This window comes from Maylandia zebra, linkage group LG18 (assembly GCF_041146795.1).
Source record: "Maylandia zebra isolate NMK-2024a linkage group LG18, Mzebra_GT3a, whole genome shotgun sequence".
In the NCBI taxonomy this organism is placed as follows: Eukaryota; Metazoa; Chordata; class Actinopteri; order Cichliformes; family Cichlidae; genus Maylandia; species Maylandia zebra.
This window is the reverse complement of record NC_135184.1, coordinates 23,435,362-23,453,696: the sequence shown is the minus strand read 5'-3', so window position 1 is coordinate 23,453,696 and position 18,335 is coordinate 23,435,362. Positions and strand designations below refer to the sequence as shown.

Sequence of the window (18,335 nt, the reverse complement as noted above, 5' to 3'; positions counted from 1 at the left end):
ATTTAATTATGTGCTGCAGTAGCAGTTGTATACAGCAGCTCACCACACACACCACTTAAGCACAAAGATAAAACTGTTGTGTTATTAAAGGCTTATTATACTAACTGTACATTCTATATACCCTTATATATCAATTCATTAGCTACACTTTAATAGTACTTCATTGGACCCTCTTTGCCTTCACAACTGCCTTAAAATTTTCATGGTTTAGTGTCAACAAGGTGCTGGAAACATTGCTCAGAGAATTTGGTCCATATTGACATGACAGCATCACTCCGTTTCTGCACAATTGTCTGCTGTGCGTCCATGATACAAAGCTCCATTGGGTTGAGATTAGGGATGGGTACCGATATCCGGTGCCATTATGGCGGTTCTGACATAAACGGTAGTAACCAGACCAAAAAGCAGCGCACATTTCGGTGCTTTATTTCTGTGCTTTTTTTTTTCTTTTTCTTTTTTCCTGAGATGTCATACACTTTGGATTCTAGCCAATCATTTTAGCTTTTCAAGAATAGTAGGCGGGCTCAGGTACGTACGCTCTTTTAGAGCAGAGCTACAGATTAAAAATGCTCAAGGCGAAGTGGTCAAAAGTCTGGCTGTACTTCACAGCAAAAGATGCAAACTCAGCAGCCTGCAACAAGTGCTTTAAGGTGACACTGTGCAAAGGAGGTGACACTTCGAATCTGATGAAACACCTAGCGACGCATAGCGTTTTTTAAAAGCCGAGAAATGCACCGTATTTGATAGCTTGCTGCAAGACTTCACAACAAGCACATCTGCTGCGGGTGTGGTAAATCTCCATTAGCGAGTTAGCGCGGATCGCCCCATGTGTGTTGCTTATCATTTTGCAGAAAAAAAGAGACTGCTAAAAATAAAAACATAAGTTTTTGGACAAAGTTTGTGTTCTCTATTCTTTAAGCACCGTTTAAGCACCAGCACCGTTTCAAAAGTACAGATTTGGCACCGGTATCAGATAAAACCTGAATGATACCCATCCCTAGTTGAGATTTGGTGATTATAGAGGCCATTTGAATACAGCGAGCTCTTTATCATGTTTGCACCAGAAATCAGAACTCATCAGACCAGGCATAATTTTTCATCGGCTGATGTTGAGCTTATTTGAATTGTAGCTTTAGTTTCCTGATCTTAGTTGAAAAGAGCGCCACTTGTTGTGGCCTTGTGCTGCTAAATTGTAGTTTCAAATCAAGGTTTCTCTTCACTGGTGTGATCATATGTGCCATATTTAAACTGAACTGTGCTCTAAATTTTCCCTTAAAAAAAAAAAAGTGTGTTTGTTTTTTTTTAAATATGCACATTTTCTCACAACAGAAAGAGAAGATCTGCTAACGGGGTATAAAATGAAAACCTCAAACTTGTAACTAGCGTGGCTAACATGCTACCCGTTCCTGCTGCTTTACTACATACTCACCAAGTAATCAAAGCTTATAGTAAATTAAATAACTTTACCTGTTAAACAGTTAAACAGCAAATGTGGGATAGACTGTGCTAAGGTTTAAGCTCACGAAGCTTGCCACCTTAAGTAGTTGTAGTTGCTCTTTTTAGAACATTGTAAAGTTGTATGTGAATGAGCACTGCCCTGTTTGGTGAGGCTGCCACTCCAGCCCAGTCTAACAAAAGTAGGCTTAATGGTTTTTCAGGAGATATTTCGCACATGATTATAAAAAGATAAATTAAATACTGTCTGGAAAGAATATGTTGGGATAATTATTTAATGTGGCTCTGGAAAAACCCTCTGTGCCATTTGTGCGTGATCCCCTGGAATAGAATAAAACCTTTTCCTCATCACTTGGCATTGCTGGACTCATCCCTCTGAATAGCTGCAATGGCAGGCTGTTTTGAGGTTGCTGTAGAGTTTTTATGACAGGCTGGGGAGGATTTTGGCAGCCTGTTGATGTGGTTGCTTTTTTGGTGACGTGTCCATGCCTGTGCCACATGCAGTAATTCGCACTGCATGTGTACACTAATACTCTATAAGTACATCTGGGTAACTCTAGCAATTACACCGGGGAGAAATCTCCCCCTTGGGTTTTACCTGACCTTTGCATAGTTGTTAATGATGCATCTAAATCAACAGCAGCTGATTGACATGTGTCGCCGTTGTTCTAAATTTGCTCTATAAGTTGCGTAAAAGGATTTCTTGCAGCCTCAAAATAGTTCCGAGTGGTCTAAGCAGTTGCCATTACCCTGAAATAAATTCATACCGCGTGTGCAACTGTTGTGGTTACCCAGAACAAGTTAAGTTCATGTCGCATATTGACATTATTGTCATTTTTAGTATGCAACGTAGTGTAAGGGAGCACCCAGGACTGTTATTTTTAACATTTGTGCTGACAGTACATTGATTTGGAACTTGTAAGGAGGGTTTAAAAAGACCCCTGCGTGTAACCGAAACCCTCTGGGTGCAACACGTGTGGTCGTGGATGGTGAACATGAGAGCCTGATCTGAATTGTGTCAAACACGCTGTTTGTATGACCTAGAATGTTAGTCAACACTTTAATTGTTAATGTGGTCATAAAATGTTATAGCTTGTTGTGTGTATGGCTGTTCAGTAAAGATATAAATGTTGATTTCATCAGTTCAGTTTGCCACTTAGTTCAGTTGTTTTTCATTTTATTTTAGTTTGGTCTCCATTATTTGTTAATGGCATTTGTGCAAAAAAATATCGACATTTGTAATATTTTTATCTGGTTTTTGTTTTTTTCTCCTTTTGTCTTCTTTCTGTGAAGCCCTGGACGGACCTGTGGGGTGTTTGACAATGAGATTGTCATGATGAATCACGTCTATAAAGAACGTTTCCCTAAGGTAGCTCCCTTTCTGTGTGAAAGTCTCATAATCAAAGTTAAAATCTTCAACTGCTCACTAAATGGATTAGAAATGTATGCAGTACTGGTTTAAACGAAGGCTTTCATTTTTGTTTCCCAGGCGACGGCCCAGATGGAGGGTCGGCTGCTCGACATCATTGCAGAGTGTTCCCCGGACACCGCTCTGCCCCTGGCTGATGGTGTGCTTGGATTCATTCAGCACCAGCTGGTGGAGCTCGCCAGAGACTGTCTGGACAAGTCCCAGAATGGCCTGGTGACCTCCAGGTACTTCATGGAGCTGCAGGAGAAATTGGAGAAGCTGTTGCATGAGGTGGGTGTCTCTCATCTTTAGTAAATGATTTTTCATCTTTTTCATACAGAGAATTTTTTTTCTCTTCTTTTCTTTTTCAAACAGTCAGGGAGTGTTGGTTCTTTCTAAGATGTTTCTAGCTGGTGTTATTGTTGGTAGCTCAGGTTGCCCTCTGGGACATTGCATGCTGTACTATAGCAGCACTGAGGACACTGAACATTGAAATGAAAAGGCCCATTTCCTCTGTTAATATTCTGCTGATTCCACTCCATCCGTCAATAATGTTCTGTATTTTGTGTTATTACATAGGGGTGTGCAGTGGTCAAGTGTTCAGTTTTGTAATGATTGTGTATTCTACAGCAAAACAGTGGTTTAAATGATTATTTTGTCATATAATAATTTCTTTAATTAGTATATTCTTTGTGGCCACAGAAATTGTTTTGACCCTTCTCCACATGCTAAAATGCATATGTTGAGTTGCTTGCTAGTGTTGCTTTTTCATAAAGGTGTTTACAATTTTTTTTTTAGAGTGGATTTTTCTGTGTTTAGCAGGGCAAGAGTTTGTTTTAAACTGACTGCTGAATAATCGCTCCTCTGACTGTTTCACCACCTCTATCATACACTTTCTGAACCTGCTGTTTGATCAAAGCGCTGTTGGATTTAGATAAGCAAGAATGAGTGTTAAAAAGTCAAATGTTTTTCCATTATTTATAAGCCTGGCAGAGCATGCAGTGAGTATTGATTCAACATGTTGAAATACCAGCCCTTGAATCACCACCAGACAATGTAAGGGGATGAAATGGATGCTAAAAATATCACCCGACAAGTGCAGACAGCTTCTTTGGATGAGTTGTGGTGGCTCATGGCTTGTGTCAAATGGATTAGGTCACTATAATAATCACATCACTATTTGTTCTGTTCAGGCATATGAGCGCTCAGAGAGCGAGGAGGTGACCATCATCACCAAACTGGTCAAGAAGATTCTCATCATCATCTCCAGGCCTGCCAGGCTGTTGGAGTGTCTGGTAAGACTCAATGACAGACGCAGTAATAATCACAGCTTTACGAGTGACGTAATAACACTATGTCCATCAGCTTAGATGCATGCGTGAAAGTTGACTCATACATGATGTTGACATCTTGTAGTAGCGATTAGTTTGTGCAGTAATAATAACCCAGCTTACTGTTTACTAAGCCAAGTTCACCTTGCTAGCCTGGGTCTGTTGTTAGTAAGGTGCCAGTGATGCTCCAGTTTTCCAGGCCAGAAAAAAAGCCCAGATTGGAGCAGAAACATTTTTCTGTCATTTTTCAGCATTTTTAATTGTATTACAATGTTTGATCCATCGTTTCCCGATGTAGTAGTTGAAGCTTTTCTACATATTATGTCAACAAAGTAATGTATATTTGAGTGAAACCTGAACTGTCTTTCCTTTATTTTTTTATATTTTGAATCCAGGAGTTTGATCCAGAGGAGTTTTACCAACGTTTGGAGGCTGCAGAGGGTCAAGCCAAAGTAGGACAAGGCATCAAAACTGATATTCCCAGATACATAATCAGCCAGCTGGGCCTTACCAGAGACCCCCTGGAAGGTGCAGATTTAAAAAAATATATATATATATTTCTATCTCATTATTGCTTACTTCAGATAAATTTGAAAACCCTAATGCAGTTAGCTTAAATAAATCATTGTGAACTAATCTCGTAAGATACAGTGACAGTTTTGTGATTTTTAACTTTGATTCGCACTGGCGTTTAATAAAGTTGGATCTGTTTTGTCTGCTGCCGTTACAGAGATGGTTCATTTGGAGCATACTAGCCCGATTCACAGATCAGCGAGCAGAGAGTCTGATGACACTGGAGAGGCAACATCTGCACAGGTATAAGCTTACATTAAACGGTTACCAAATGCATACAGTGAACCCTAAAGTGACCCAGGAAGAACAGATGGCGCTCATGTCTCACGTATTTTAAAAATATTCCACATCCTTTAGATTAGATTTATTTGCTTTAAGATTGTCTTACTAGTTTTTAAGTCACCGAGTGGCAACCTTTGTTGATACGGTGTTGATTTCTTAGGGTTTTTTTCCATATCTGTCACACATAAATGATCATCAAAGAAATTTTATTACTAAACACTTCTAAACCTACCTAACCCTCTGTGAAAAAGTAATTGCCTCCTTAAATAATAAATTAACTGATTAACCACATTTTTTTTGAAAAACTGAATTTCATTTCACAAGCTACATTCAGGCCTGGTTACGACCAGACCTGCTGAATCAAAAAGATCACTTAAATAGAAGCTGTCCATCAAAATGAGACGGGCACATCGTGTCACGATTTAAAGAAACAGTCGAGGGGAAAAAAAGTCACTGACATCTGCTAGTTTGGAAAGTTTGCCAAAGTGAACCACAGTGTGAGCCATTATCCACAATGGAGAAAACTTGGAACAATGGTGAACGTTCCCAGGAGTGACCTGCATTGAGGACTTATCACAAAAAAAACTAGAACATCATCTAAAAACATCCAATCCTCAGTTGCCTCAGTTAAGGTCAGAGGTTATCATTCAACAATAATGAAGAGATTCTACCAGAAAATCCTGAAGGAGGGTGTCTGGCCATTAGTTCATGGCGTAAACCAAAGATCACCTAGGTTATGTACCAGCACAATGATTCAAAACACACCAGCTAGTCCACCTCCGAATGTCTCAATAACAGCCTTTTTTTTTTTTTTTTTTTTTTAATAAATACAGTCCAGGCAAGTTTGGATAGTTTTTTTTTTCTTCTTAATGAATGAATGAATGAAATCATAATTAAGAAAATTTGGCTTGTCTTTGTTTAATATTAAAATTTGTTTGATCTGAAACATTGAAGTGTGACTCATATGTGAAAAACCTAAGAAGTTTGGAATAGGCAAATACCTTTCCACAGCACTGGATGTATTAGCAGGTTCCCAAAATCCCAGCCTTCAGCCTTTCACTGTGTGGATTTGGCATACTCTTTGCATCATTGTTGTTGTTGTTGTTGTTTTTTTGTTTTTTAAATCATTTTTCTCTAGCAATTTGTGTTGCGTGCATAAAAGATGCTCCAGTTGATAAAGCAGAGCTGAATTGTGTCTGTGACAGGATTAACTGTGGTGGGTGACGAACTTGACGGCTGTGGCATATGCACCAAAGAAATATTAAATGCCATTTGGCAGAGCATGCAGATTATTCTTGATTCAATGCTATTTAAGTGATAAATGGAGCTCTCGTTAACATGAAAAAAATTCTCCAAAAGTAACACAGCAGCTGTAATTTTTTTCCTCTCCCCCTTTCTCTTTCTCTCTCGTTGGGATTTGCGTGATTCAGAGCCGTGCAGCCTGCACCCCTCCTCGTAGGAAACCACTGGAAAGCGACTTTGAGACTATAAAGCTCATTAGCAACGGCGCCTATGGGTGAGTAAGACAGACTTCTTTGTTTGCGTTTGACTGAGTCAGTCGCACCAAGAACCACAGAGATCTAAATAAAAGTGGAAACTAAAATGTGGATGTGTTTTTGTAGTATTTTTGTGTTCAGGCTGGAATTAGTCAGGGCAGTTTCATTTCCAGTCTGAACTGATATTTACCACTATGTGATTCCCACAATTGATTTTCTTTGTATTATCTCCCTGCTTTCTTTGTTGATGATTGCTGATTATTTATTCTGTCTCTCTTTGTGTTGTCACTGCCTCTCCCCTTCCTTTTGCCTCTGTTCTCTTACACAGGGCCGTATTTCTGGTGCGCCACAAAGACACTCGTCAGCGTTTTGCTATGAAGAAGATCTACAGGCAGAATCTGATCCTTAGAAATCAAATCCAACAGGTGTTCGTAGAGCGAGACATCCTCACCTTTGCTGAAAACCCATTTGTGGTTTCCATGTTCTGCTCTTTTGAGACACGGAGGCACCTGTGCATGGTTATGGAATATGTGGAAGGTACAGTTGGCTCAGACTGTAGACACATAGAGACACATGCACACCAAGCTCTTATATATCTACCATACAAGGTACACCTTTAAGTCTAAGTCACCTGACCTGAAAGCGTTTTTCATGGTGGCCTCATTTGTGTTTTTAAGGTGGAGATTGTGCCAATCTGTTGAAGAATATCGGTGGGCCTCTGCCTGTGGACATGGCCAGGATGTATTTTGCTGAGACTGTCTTGGCTTTAGAGTACCTTCACAACTACGGCATTGTACACAGAGACCTCAAACCTGACAAGTGAGTCAGGCAAACGGATGAACAAGGAGAATATTCTTATTCCTTCCCCCCTCCCCCATATTTCTTGTGAACGCCTTAAGGCAGCGCTAAATAACTTAAAAGCTTTCATCATTTTTAAACTTGCAGTGATCTGTAGGGAGATGGAATCTTTCTGAAGATAGAGCAGAATATTTTCAAACTTTGAGTCTTTGATATTTTTTTTTCTCTAAAGATGAAATTCCAGTGCTTTGAGGGCAAGCATTTGATGTAACATGAAACATTTCTGTGCTTACTTCCTTTGTAGTTTGCTGATCACCTCCATGGGACATATTAAACTGACAGACTTTGGACTTTCAAAGATTGGCCTAATGAACATGACAACCAACTTGTATGAAGGACACATTGAAAAGGATACCAGAGAATTCATTGACAAGCAGGTTTGTCTCGTCTCGCTTGTCTTTTTTTTTCATCTCCTCTGATTTTGAGCTTCTCTAAAATCCGCCTTTTCTCTTTAACTCTGTTTTTTTTTTTTTTAAACCTGTCTACAGGTGTGTGGTACTCCAGAATATATCGCTCCAGAGGTGATCCTGAGGCAGGGCTATGGGAAGCCTGTGGACTGGTGGGCCATGGGGATCATCCTTTATGAGTTCCTAGTGGGCTGTGTGCCTTTCTTTGGAGACACACCAGAGCAGCTCTTTGGTCAAGTGGTTAATGGTAGGAAATCTTTCAATTGAACTCATAGTTAGTTATTTTTATACACGTAAATCCAATCCATTTGTCATCCTCTCGCTCAAAATTCTGCAATAGATCTCTGTATTTTGGCACATCAGTCCCCTGGGCTTTGTAGATACCTTTAGTTCCCTTCGTTGCATTCTCTCCTGTGTTCAGATGATATTATCTGGCCGGATGGAGAGGATGCCCTGCCAGCTGATGCTCAGGACCTTATCACCAGACTTTTGAGGCAGAACCCTCTGGAGCGCCTGGGAACAGGTTGGTGACAGCATGATTGCTGATGGATGAAAAACCTTCTCTGGGCCTCGGGACAGTGTGACTCTGAGGTGGCCAGAAAAAGGCAAAAACATGCTTTTTGTGACAGATGTGTCACTGGGTGTCTTACCAGGAGGTCATAGTCTGCACAAGGCCTCATGTGGAGGAATTTAATTTTAAGAGTTTAAATAAAGTTGGCACAGGAATAAGGAAGGATTTGAGGTCTTCTGTGTGTTTATTTGGCAGATTATTCATTAATAGAATTTTACATTAACCAGGCTTGATAAAATTGTTTCCCATAGACCTCCCATAGAGACAGAGAGGTCGACTAGTTCACAGTAATCAATAAGCTCTCTAGAGCTTTCTGACTTGAATGTTTTAGACTTCAAATTTCCACTGTTTTGACTTCTTTACACTTTGTTTGTGTTTAGGTCACTGTATGGGTTAGGACCTCTTTACTTTTCAGGCCTTTTAATTATGCACACTTTCAAAAGATCATTAAGGTCAGCTGACCAGATGCTTTTGGTTGTACCGGGAAGCTGGTTAAACCACAGATCAGGCCTTTGCTGTAACTGCAGGTAAACTTTGAAGCAGTCCGTTACACTTAAGTTATTTGAAAACTCATTTTTACTCTTGACATTTAAACCTGACTGAGACTTGAAATTTAATGTCTTATTGCATCCTATGTTGCACAGCACTAAATGCTTGTTTTTAAATTTTCTTATTAATTAATTTGAATTTATAGAAAATAGCAGCAAATTAGTTTTACAATAAGCATAAAGCCAGAGACCAGGAGAATGGAATGAAATTCAGTTAAGTTTTATTTATATAGCACCAAATCATGGCAACAGATGCCTCAAGGCTGGGGATCAGACAAGCTCAGACTCAAGTCTGGGGACCTCGATGCCCATATTTGAGTTTAATAACTTCTTTCTCCAGGTGGGGCCACTGAGGTAAAGATGCACAATTTCTTCCTTGGCCTGGACTGGAATGGTCTCCTGAGGCAGAAAGCTGAATTCATCCCACAGTTAGAGAGCGAGGAGGACACCAGCTACTTTGACAGTATGTGGATTTACTGACTGTGGGCCTTTTATGAAGTAGATGCACTGCATTGTTAAAAACCTGTGAGGAGAAATTCATTTGGAAATGAGCTCTCAGAAAATGGATGATTTTATGAGCTAAATTTGTAGCAATGCAGCATGGTGGTAGTTTTAATTTGGATAGGAAACTGTTCCCAGTTTGTGATCATTTATTGCATGCCACCATGTTTCCCTCCAGCCCGATCAGAGCGATACTGTCATCTGGGCTCAGATGACGATGAAACAAATGATGATGAATCATCTCTGGAGCTACGACAGTTCTCCTCTGTAGCCCACCGCTTCAGCAAGGTACTCGTTACTACTCATGAGTTATAATCAATATTAATACCTGGCTCATGGAACAAAGCAAGACTTTTTGTTTTGGTGTTGTAATTTGGTTAATGAAATACCTCTGGTTATTTGTAGGATATAAAAAAAAAAACCCTTCTTCTTTAATCCATGCCACCTTTTTCCTCTTAAACTCCAGGTGTACAGCAGCACAGAGCACCTGTCCACCTCCACTCCATCCAACCTGAGCCTGTCGTCATCAGACCGAAGCCACAGCGAGGAGAAGGAGGACCGATGGGAGGGCAGGGGAGTCCTTTCCCCTGGTGACGGACACAAACATTTGGCGAGTGCAGACAAGAGGGCAGATGGACACAGGGGGAGGTGAGAGCATGGAACAAGGGAGAGTGATGTCCTTATTATGAGAACAAAACTATCACAGCCCTCTCTGTATTCACAAAATATAATAGTCTCTCGTATTGGGTTGAAGCGTTTCCTATTTCAAAAGGGCAAATTTTATAGAGGTCTTTTCACGTCGTTTTGTATTAAACCAATGAGCCATTCTAAAGTTCCCCCAGTTGGATGTTTTCTTGCGTGCATGTCAGATGGAGGCCTTTACATTGCCCACGGGTGTAAACACAAGTGATATATCCATTCAGCGTTTACTGAAGCCTCCCTGTGTGGTGCTGAATGGAGTGAACCATTAAACCATAAAAGAGAAACAGGATATCTAAGAAGAAAATTGATTAAAAACCACAAAATACCAAATAAGCTCATTTTGCTGCAGTTTTCGAATAAAATATTTAGGGCTGCAGCTATTGATTATTTCATTAATTTAGTAAAAGCCTTGACATAAGAACACCCCAAGCCCCCCTTTAGACTTCCCAGTGTTTACTGCTTCCATATAAAAAGGACGGCTGGAGTCAGCCTTCAGCTCATCTTCCTATTTTAATGTAGCTTTACTTCTGTAGCTTTAGAGCTGATTTTTTTGCTGTGTAAAGTAAATGGTGGTGGATGAAGAGGCCTTTCTTAATGTCTGAGTTTGTTGATCAGGTGCTTCAATGAAGGACTCTCACTAGCTGTTTCCCAGTAATGGTTTTAATGGTGATTACAGGAACAGAGCTGCTGTTTTGGACACTAGAAACACTTTTGTCTTTCACTAAACCTGAGCTCAACATCTCAGTATCAACTTGTTAAACTGTGTCATCATCACTATTGTTGTTGTTGTGTTATCAATGTTAAACACTTTTGTTAAATGTTAAATCGTTTACCACAGAGCCGTGTGCATCGAAGCAAAGAATGTGCGTCAAGCATTTTTTTTTTTAAAATTTAAAATAATTGAATCATTCACATTACTCAGTGACTCGTTGCAGCCCTATAAGTAATGCACTTTTTAAAAAACGTAGTGGCAGTTCTTCTTGTTTTTATTGTTGAAAGACATTTATTGTGTAGTTAGGAAGGAAACTGTTGTTTACTGCCCAATTTCTAAAAGAGAAACTTAGCTAAAATCTGCATTTTTATTGGACCTGCATTTTACCTTTATCTTTCTCAGTCTCCGTCCACGTGCGTCATCCAGCTCCTCACAGTCGGAACGCAGCACCAGCCCACTGGTAATGAACAACACCCAGAGCTTTGACATCATGCCTCGAGTTGCCATCCCTGCTGATGAGGAGGGTAAGAGTATAATAAATGCAGAAACTACCTTATCTACTTTTTTTTTTTTTTTTTGCTGCTGTGAAACACTAGTACTCACACATTGTACCCACTATTGTAGATGGGATGGTTTCCAACCTGCGCCGCATCCGTCTCCGGAGCAACAGCACAGGTACGAGGCCATCCTTCAGGAGGGGGGCATCTCGACGCATCGCACATCAGTTAGAGACCCCAGAGAAACCCAGGTCCCCCTCTGGAAAAGTCCCCAAGTCTGCATCAGTCTCTGGCCTTTCACTCATCATTACCCCAGGTATCTTTGCAGGATGAATGCATTATAGAAAGTGTTTGGAATTAAAAGAAAATGGTGACAAGAAACGAGTGTTCATGTATTCACAGTGCCCTCTACAGCCTAATATTGTGTAATTATTGTAAATATTGTAAAACACATTATTTATATTGAAGTCAAGATTAGAACAGTGTTTGTTTGGTTTTAATTACTGGATGCAGCATTTTAAAAACAGTAGTGCTTACACTTTATAAAGACTCAGCTGTGTTTCTTCCTGCTTCTCTTCTGCTCCTAACTAGATGACTCAGGAGGTCCTCCTACGAGCCCCAAATCTTCTTTGTCCTTATCATCCAACCCCTCGTCCAGAGACTCGTCTCCCAGCCGCGATCTGTCCGTCAATGTCAGCTGCCTCAGGCCTCCGGTGGTTATCCACAGCTCTGGGAAAAGGTTTGGGTTTGCGCTGCGAGCCATCAGAGTCTACATGGGAGACAGTGACGTCTACACCGTTCATCACATGGTCTGGGTATGCGATCTTATCTGGTACTGACTAGATTTATACTATATTGGGAATCAAAAGCATAGATGTTTAAATAACTTTATGGCCTCTTTTTCTGCGCTGGCCCTAAAAATGAGTGAAATCAGCATCACCAAGCTCAGCAACATGCAAACACTGAGAGACTGTTTGCTAGTTTTTAGGTATGCGTAGGTATAATTTAAAACCAAATGACTCAAAATAGTTTCCAGCACATGGCAAAGAAATTGTGCCATCTGCTGGTTTCCTGTTGGAACATGTCAAACTTTTTCTTTTACTGAACTGAGGTTTTAAACAAAGCTTATGCAATTTGGTATGATTCGTTTTACATTCTCGTGATTTGACAACAGCTGCTTCACTCAACCAGAAAGCCAATAGTCAGACTCATAGAACCCCAAAAATTGACCCTCCTCACTCTTTTAAAAAAAAAAGCCTTTATAAAAGCTTCTTCATAGCCTTTCACTTTATAGGAGAACTCTGTGGTCATAATATGATGGACATGGTCAACAACAATACTCAGACAGGCTGCTGCATGTAAACGATGCTTAGTCAGTACTAAGAGGCCCAAGCAGCCAAAAAAATATTCCCCACACCATTACACCACACTGAACCGTTATTATAAGGCATGATGGATCGATGCTTTGTCAACCATCTGAACGTTGCAGCAGAAATTGAGACTCATCTCCCAACATTTTTCCAATCTTCTGTTGGCCAGTTTTGGTAAACCTGTGTGAATTGTAGCCTCAGTTTTCTGTTCAGGAACAGGAGTGGCACCCACTATGGTCTGCTTCAAGGTTCAGAGATGCTCTAATTAGTTTCATATGAGTCTGTATATACCTTAACATTCACAAACGCTTGACTCTCATCTGGTCCTGAGGTGGGGTTGAAAATTTTAATTGTGCACTCACTGTCAGAGCCCTGAAGCTGTAGGACAAGCTGCCTGATGAAATCAAGTCAGCAGACTCAGCGACCTCTCTTAAATTTCTTCAAGAAGCATACCTTTATTTATGAAACCTTTATGCTGCCGTGATACTTTGTTGCTATACATGGCATTTTTTTCACACAACAAGTTTAAACTAAGTAAACCAAAAACACTAGTTTTACTAATTGCATAGGTGAAACGCAGCAACAACCATTTAGATGGTTGCTTTACCAGTAATTGTGAGGTTGTGTCTGTTTGGATCTAGTGCGTTGAGGAGGGCAGTCCTGCACACGAGGCAGGATTGAGGGCAGGTGACCTCATCACTCACGTCAACGGAGAGTCAGTCCAGGGTCTCGTACACACTGAGGTGGTGGAGCTTTTGCTTAAGGTATGTGGATAACGTGTTTTGTTTCGAGGGTTTTTGTTGCTTTTTTAAAATGATCATTATAATGTATGGAAGATTAAAACTGTCAAATTAAAGAAAGAATTTAAATAGAAATTTCAATTTTTTATTTTATTTTTTTTTTTGCGACAGAGTGGCAACAAGGTGACCCTCCAAACCACTGCTCTGGAGAACACTTCTATCAAGGTTGGACCTGCTAGAAAAGCGAGCTACAAGGCCAAGATGGCCCGGCGGAGCAAAAAGAGCAAGAGGAAGGACGGACAAGACAGGTACACGGGCGAGAATGAAATCATATTGAAGAATTGGACGTTTTACTCCTCCTTGAAGCCTCATGTTAGATCTCAGATAAATAGCAGAGTTCCTATTTGCTGATTTTGCAATTATAAAGTCGGCAAATGGAAAAAAAGGATTTTTTTTTTTCATTCTGCAAGTCTGATTCGTGCATTAAAAACCTTAAAGCCTCCGAAAAGCTTTTTGTAAGAGAGACGGAGTGATGCTCCTAGAGAAGCTTTGATTAGCATTACAGTAACACGAGTTGGCTCCTTGTCTCAGATGTAAATGATGTAAATTTGCTTTTTTACAATTTTTTTTTTTTTAATTTACTTTTGTAGCAGACGACGCAGCATCTTGAAGAAGCTGTCTAAGCATACACCGCCTCCACCCATGCAGAGCAGTCGTAGCTTCTCTTCGGGGTTCCACCAATCATCTAGTGACAGCCTCTCTGGCTCACCAACACAAAGCCTCTCTCCTGGGCCTTCAACACCTTGTCGCTCCCCAGCCCCTGACCACTCTGGAGGTGAGAGAAGAGGACAATCGTTCTTGTAGTGATGTAGTTGTCTCTTTCTGGAGGAAGTGTATCCACTAAATCTAAACTCTTTTTTTTTTTTTTTTGTTAGATTCAAGTTCTTCTCCTTGCTCCAGCTCTCCAAACTCGCCCGTACCGCAGGCTCGTCCCAGTTCTCTTCACGTCTTGGGTCGCTACACGAAAGCTGGTCGTTGCAAGTCCACCAGCAGCATCCCTCCTTCGCCTCTGGCCTGTATCCCACCACCCCAATCTCTTTCTCCTCAATGCTCGCCATCTAGCCTCCCAAGTCACCCCAAGTCCCTGCACAGTTTTCACGGCAAGACTTTGTCACCTCCTACAATCGCTCGTCATTCTGTGCGTCCTCGCAGCGCAGAACCGCCGCGCTCACCGCTGCTCAAGAGAGTTCAGTCAGCAGAGAAACTGACTGGTGACAAGATGACTGGGGGTTACCACGGAGATAGGAAGGCTTACAGCACCCGACGTCACACTATGGAGGTGCCCTTGTCTGAGGGAGAGGGGCTGGAGGACCTAGAGGGAGACAAAGCTACAGGGTTTGTTTGCGTAGGCGAGCACGGCCGCCAGGGCCTACACATTGGAGGGCAGAGAGGCCACCAGGACACAGCCAGCGGAGGCAGCGATCACCACCGCTCTGCTGCCTTGCCACAACAGCGCAGCACCAACAACCACTCAAAAGAGATGGTGGTGATGAGGAAGCTGGCTCTATCAGAGCGCAGAGACTCCTTCAAGAAACAGGAGGCGGTCCAGGAAGTGAACTTTGACGACTTGGAGGAGGCGGCTCTAAGCCCCACGCTTCCTGTCACACAGTCAAAGGCGTTCAAGGCATCCTGGATCAACTCGTCACAGTCGGAACCCAGCAGCAAGCTGGGATCACAGGGTACCACACCGCAGAAAACCAAGTCAAAAGACAAAGAAGGGCGTTAGTTGTTCAGTTCTATTTTGCAGGGATCAAAGGTCAGAGAAGATGAGGCTTTGACCTGCTATCGTACTTGCATTTAAAGGCCTTGCATGTGTCCAGAAAACTGTGACCAAGTCCCACATCATCACAGAAACAAAGAGTCTGCATTTCTCAGTACCACACGCATCCTCCAACACTGTTAACAGATTAATGACTGCCAAACGAAGTTTACTTCAGAGTTGCTCGATTTCTCTCTCGGTTCTCAAATCACTGTGGCGCCTCTAACGGATGTAATTATAAATATTTGTTGTTTTAAACGAAGAAACTTATTTATGACTTTTTAATGATTATTTGTTTTTGTTTTGTTGTTTTTTAATTTGTTTGTTTGTTTGTTTTTTAAGTTGCTATAAATGCCTCGGACGCTTCAGCTGTTCTAATTTTAGGAAGTGCACAGGAGAAAAGCCAGGCAACAACTTCTCAGTGTAGTCTTAGTAGGTGTGGAGGGAAAACAAAGATAATATTAGTCAATATTGCAATATTCATATGATTCTTTTTTTTTATACTGTTGTGTGTGTGTGTGTGTGCGTGCGTGTGTAACGGGATGTTGTTTCATATACAGACTGTAGTGCTCATCCTGCACTGTATATGCTAAAAAGTTCCATAACACGTTTTTTGCTGCCTCTCTGAAGAAATCTATCATGCGGATTGTGATCGTGACGATTCGGAGTCATTGTTTCTCGACGCAGGGCATGTACAAATCGGGACAAAAGGAAAAATAACAACATTGCAACAGTTGTCAGCTAAGCTGTGGCGCCAAAGCATGGTTTAGCTTAATAATAGGTACTGTAGTTGTACATAAGAAGCCTCATGTATGCTTGGGTCTACCGCCACTGGCTGTCCTGGTTTTTTTTTTTTGGTTTTTTGTATCCGTGCTGCCACCCGTCTGTAAGTTGTTTAAATTATAACCTGATCAACACGCAGGTGTGTAGATAAAGCTTAGTGGCTACCTTCCCGGCTGCTGCATCCGACCTCCGATACCTTTGTGAACCTAACCTCCGTCCAGCTCCTTACAAGCGTAGTCTAGCAGAAGTGTTTGCACAAGTCATAGCTGCCGTGTAACAGTGAGAGTACATTTATATTTCAGGGTGATCTCTTTCTCTGTGGGATTCAGAAATTGTACAGTGGATGCAACAAACAAATCTGGCTCACTTGGCTGTTTTTTTTTTGTTTTGTTTTTTTATGTGTTTTATGGATGAATGTTTACATTTCAATGCAAATATGTGGGTGGACTTCAGTGGAATCTGTTAAATTATTGTATGGGGAAAAAAGAGAGGGAAGGCGCAGGAGAGGCAGACCTGAGGCCCTGGGTGGATGAAGGAATGATTCAGTGGTAATCTCCTTTTTGTATATTTTGATATGGAAACAGTCTTGTTGCAGTACTAATTACCTATGCTGTTGTATATCATATAAACAATGGTGGACCTTATAACAGCTATCAGTGAAATGTAAGGGTGGATGGACTCGTGTAAGATGTGAGTTAAGTGGCATGGCTTTAATCCCAAGTTGCGATTGACTGTAAAGAGTTGTGCATCTTTTACATCCCAGTAAATCTCCACGGTTTTACTCTGTTTGAGAGCTTGGAAGTTTTGTTGGATAGGCCTTGAATTCTTGAATTTGAGGCTTTCAGCTTTAAAAATTTGTTTTTTACGGTGCGATATAAACAAATGGTATTTGGTTTTCCATTATGTACTCTTTAACTAGTTTTTACTTTAAAAAAAAAAATTCTAATCCTGTTCTTGTTTTTGTTTTGTTTTTTGTTTTATTAGTAGTATTGTTTTACTCCCAAGAACTGTTTGGATTGGCAACTAAAAAAAATCAAACAAAGTGGTTAGAGAAGAGGAATTTGTTGATTGTTCCTCTTTTTGTGAAGGTTCACATCTATGTTTTGCAGTCAAGGGAGATTTAAATAAGGATTTCTCAAAGAATTTCAGCATATTGAACCTTGGATAAAGGTTATGTTGTGTGAATGAAAACGTAGACCTTTTTTCACTGTACTTTAGGGAGAAATGTGTGTATGTGCGTTTTATCACTAAATTTCTGATGCAATATACATTTTAATATGTTCTTAGTGTTGAATTGCTTTATTTTTCATTGTAGTATCCCATGACTTTTGTTGGGTCACCCTGTTAAACTTTTATAAATCAGGCACAGGTCTGAGCAGCAGCCCATTTTGCATCAAATGAAGCGTCAGAGTGAACTCCTTGTCTCTGATCGGCTTGTGCGTTCATGTGTATGACAAATTCACTGTAACAGCCCCCACCCTTCACATTTTTCACTTGTGTTTTTGTATTGGTGTGCCCCACCACCATCACCACTCAACCCCCTTGTCTCTACGTGGCAAACTGCCCTTTGTGAAATGCCTACCATGTGGGTATCTGGTGCAGACTGGTGTGACATTGTCTGTTATTCTCTTGTCTCAACAGTGCTTGAAATAAATGAATTTCCAGAGGACTGGAAAGTCCAAGACTACAAGACGTTGCACTTGTCATTTGTCCTCCTATAATAATATTTGCACATTTACAGTACTGTATCAAAAAAAATTATAGTTTTTCTTACTTCGTGCACCCTTTTCTTAATTATTTGCTTCCAAGGAGACAAACTTTCTTGTAATTCTTTAAGTGCTCTGGAGCAATAGTTCTCCATGATTTCTGAAGGTCTTTTCAAAGTTTTTGGGGGGGGCGTTGGCTCCTTTTTTAAAAATCATTTTCAGTCCAGTCCTTGTACCCGACCATTTTAAAAGGAATTTTTTCTTTTTCCAATTTAAAAAAAAAAAAAAAAGAAAAAAAGAAAAAAAAAGACCAGTGTTGTGTAGCTGAAAACTTTGAACATCTTAGCATGGTATGCAGCAGGTCCTTAAAACATTTGAGGAAACTGGACAGTGGGAGACAAAATAAGAAGCAGCAAATGGTAAAATGGTAAATGGCCTGTATTTATATAGCGCTTTACTAGTCCCTAAGGACCCCAAAGCACTTTACATATCCAGTCATCCACCCATTCACGCACACATTCACACACTGGTGATGGTAAGCTACATTGTAGCCACAGCAACCCTGGGGCGCACTGA

General features: G+C 40.8%; 1 protein-coding gene across 4 annotated transcripts in view; it reads left to right on the top strand.

Annotated features, from left to right (window-relative positions):
• Positions 1-17,743, top strand: part of mast3a (microtubule associated serine/threonine kinase 3a) — a 30,300-nt gene extending 12,557 nt beyond the window's left edge. For all 4 annotated transcript variants that reach the window (XM_004542398.6, XM_004542399.6, XM_004542397.6 and 1 more), the window contains 21 exons: positions 2,749-2,824; positions 2,945-3,154; positions 4,057-4,158; positions 4,590-4,722; positions 4,925-5,010; positions 6,480-6,565; positions 6,874-7,082; positions 7,223-7,364; positions 7,648-7,780; positions 7,892-8,057; positions 8,232-8,333; positions 9,270-9,392; positions 9,609-9,718; positions 9,897-10,078; positions 11,247-11,368; positions 11,469-11,657; positions 11,933-12,156; positions 13,353-13,475; positions 13,623-13,759; positions 14,102-14,286; positions 14,387-17,743. In XM_004542398.6, coding sequence (XP_004542455.1) covers positions 2,749-2,824; positions 2,945-3,154; positions 4,057-4,158; positions 4,590-4,722; positions 4,925-5,010; positions 6,480-6,565; positions 6,874-7,082; positions 7,223-7,364; positions 7,648-7,780; positions 7,892-8,057; positions 8,232-8,333; positions 9,270-9,392; positions 9,609-9,718; positions 9,897-10,078; positions 11,247-11,368; positions 11,469-11,657; positions 11,933-12,156; positions 13,353-13,475; positions 13,623-13,759; positions 14,102-14,286; positions 14,387-15,237 — 3,691 coding nt within the window. In that variant the 3' untranslated portion in view covers positions 15,238-17,743. The remainder of the gene's footprint in view (positions 1-2,748; positions 2,825-2,944; positions 3,155-4,056; positions 4,159-4,589; positions 4,723-4,924; positions 5,011-6,479; positions 6,566-6,873; positions 7,083-7,222; positions 7,365-7,647; positions 7,781-7,891; positions 8,058-8,231; positions 8,334-9,269; positions 9,393-9,608; positions 9,719-9,896; positions 10,079-11,246; positions 11,369-11,468; positions 11,658-11,932; positions 12,157-13,352; positions 13,476-13,622; positions 13,760-14,101; positions 14,287-14,386) is intronic.
• The last annotated feature ends 592 nt before the right edge of the window (positions 17,744-18,335 follow it).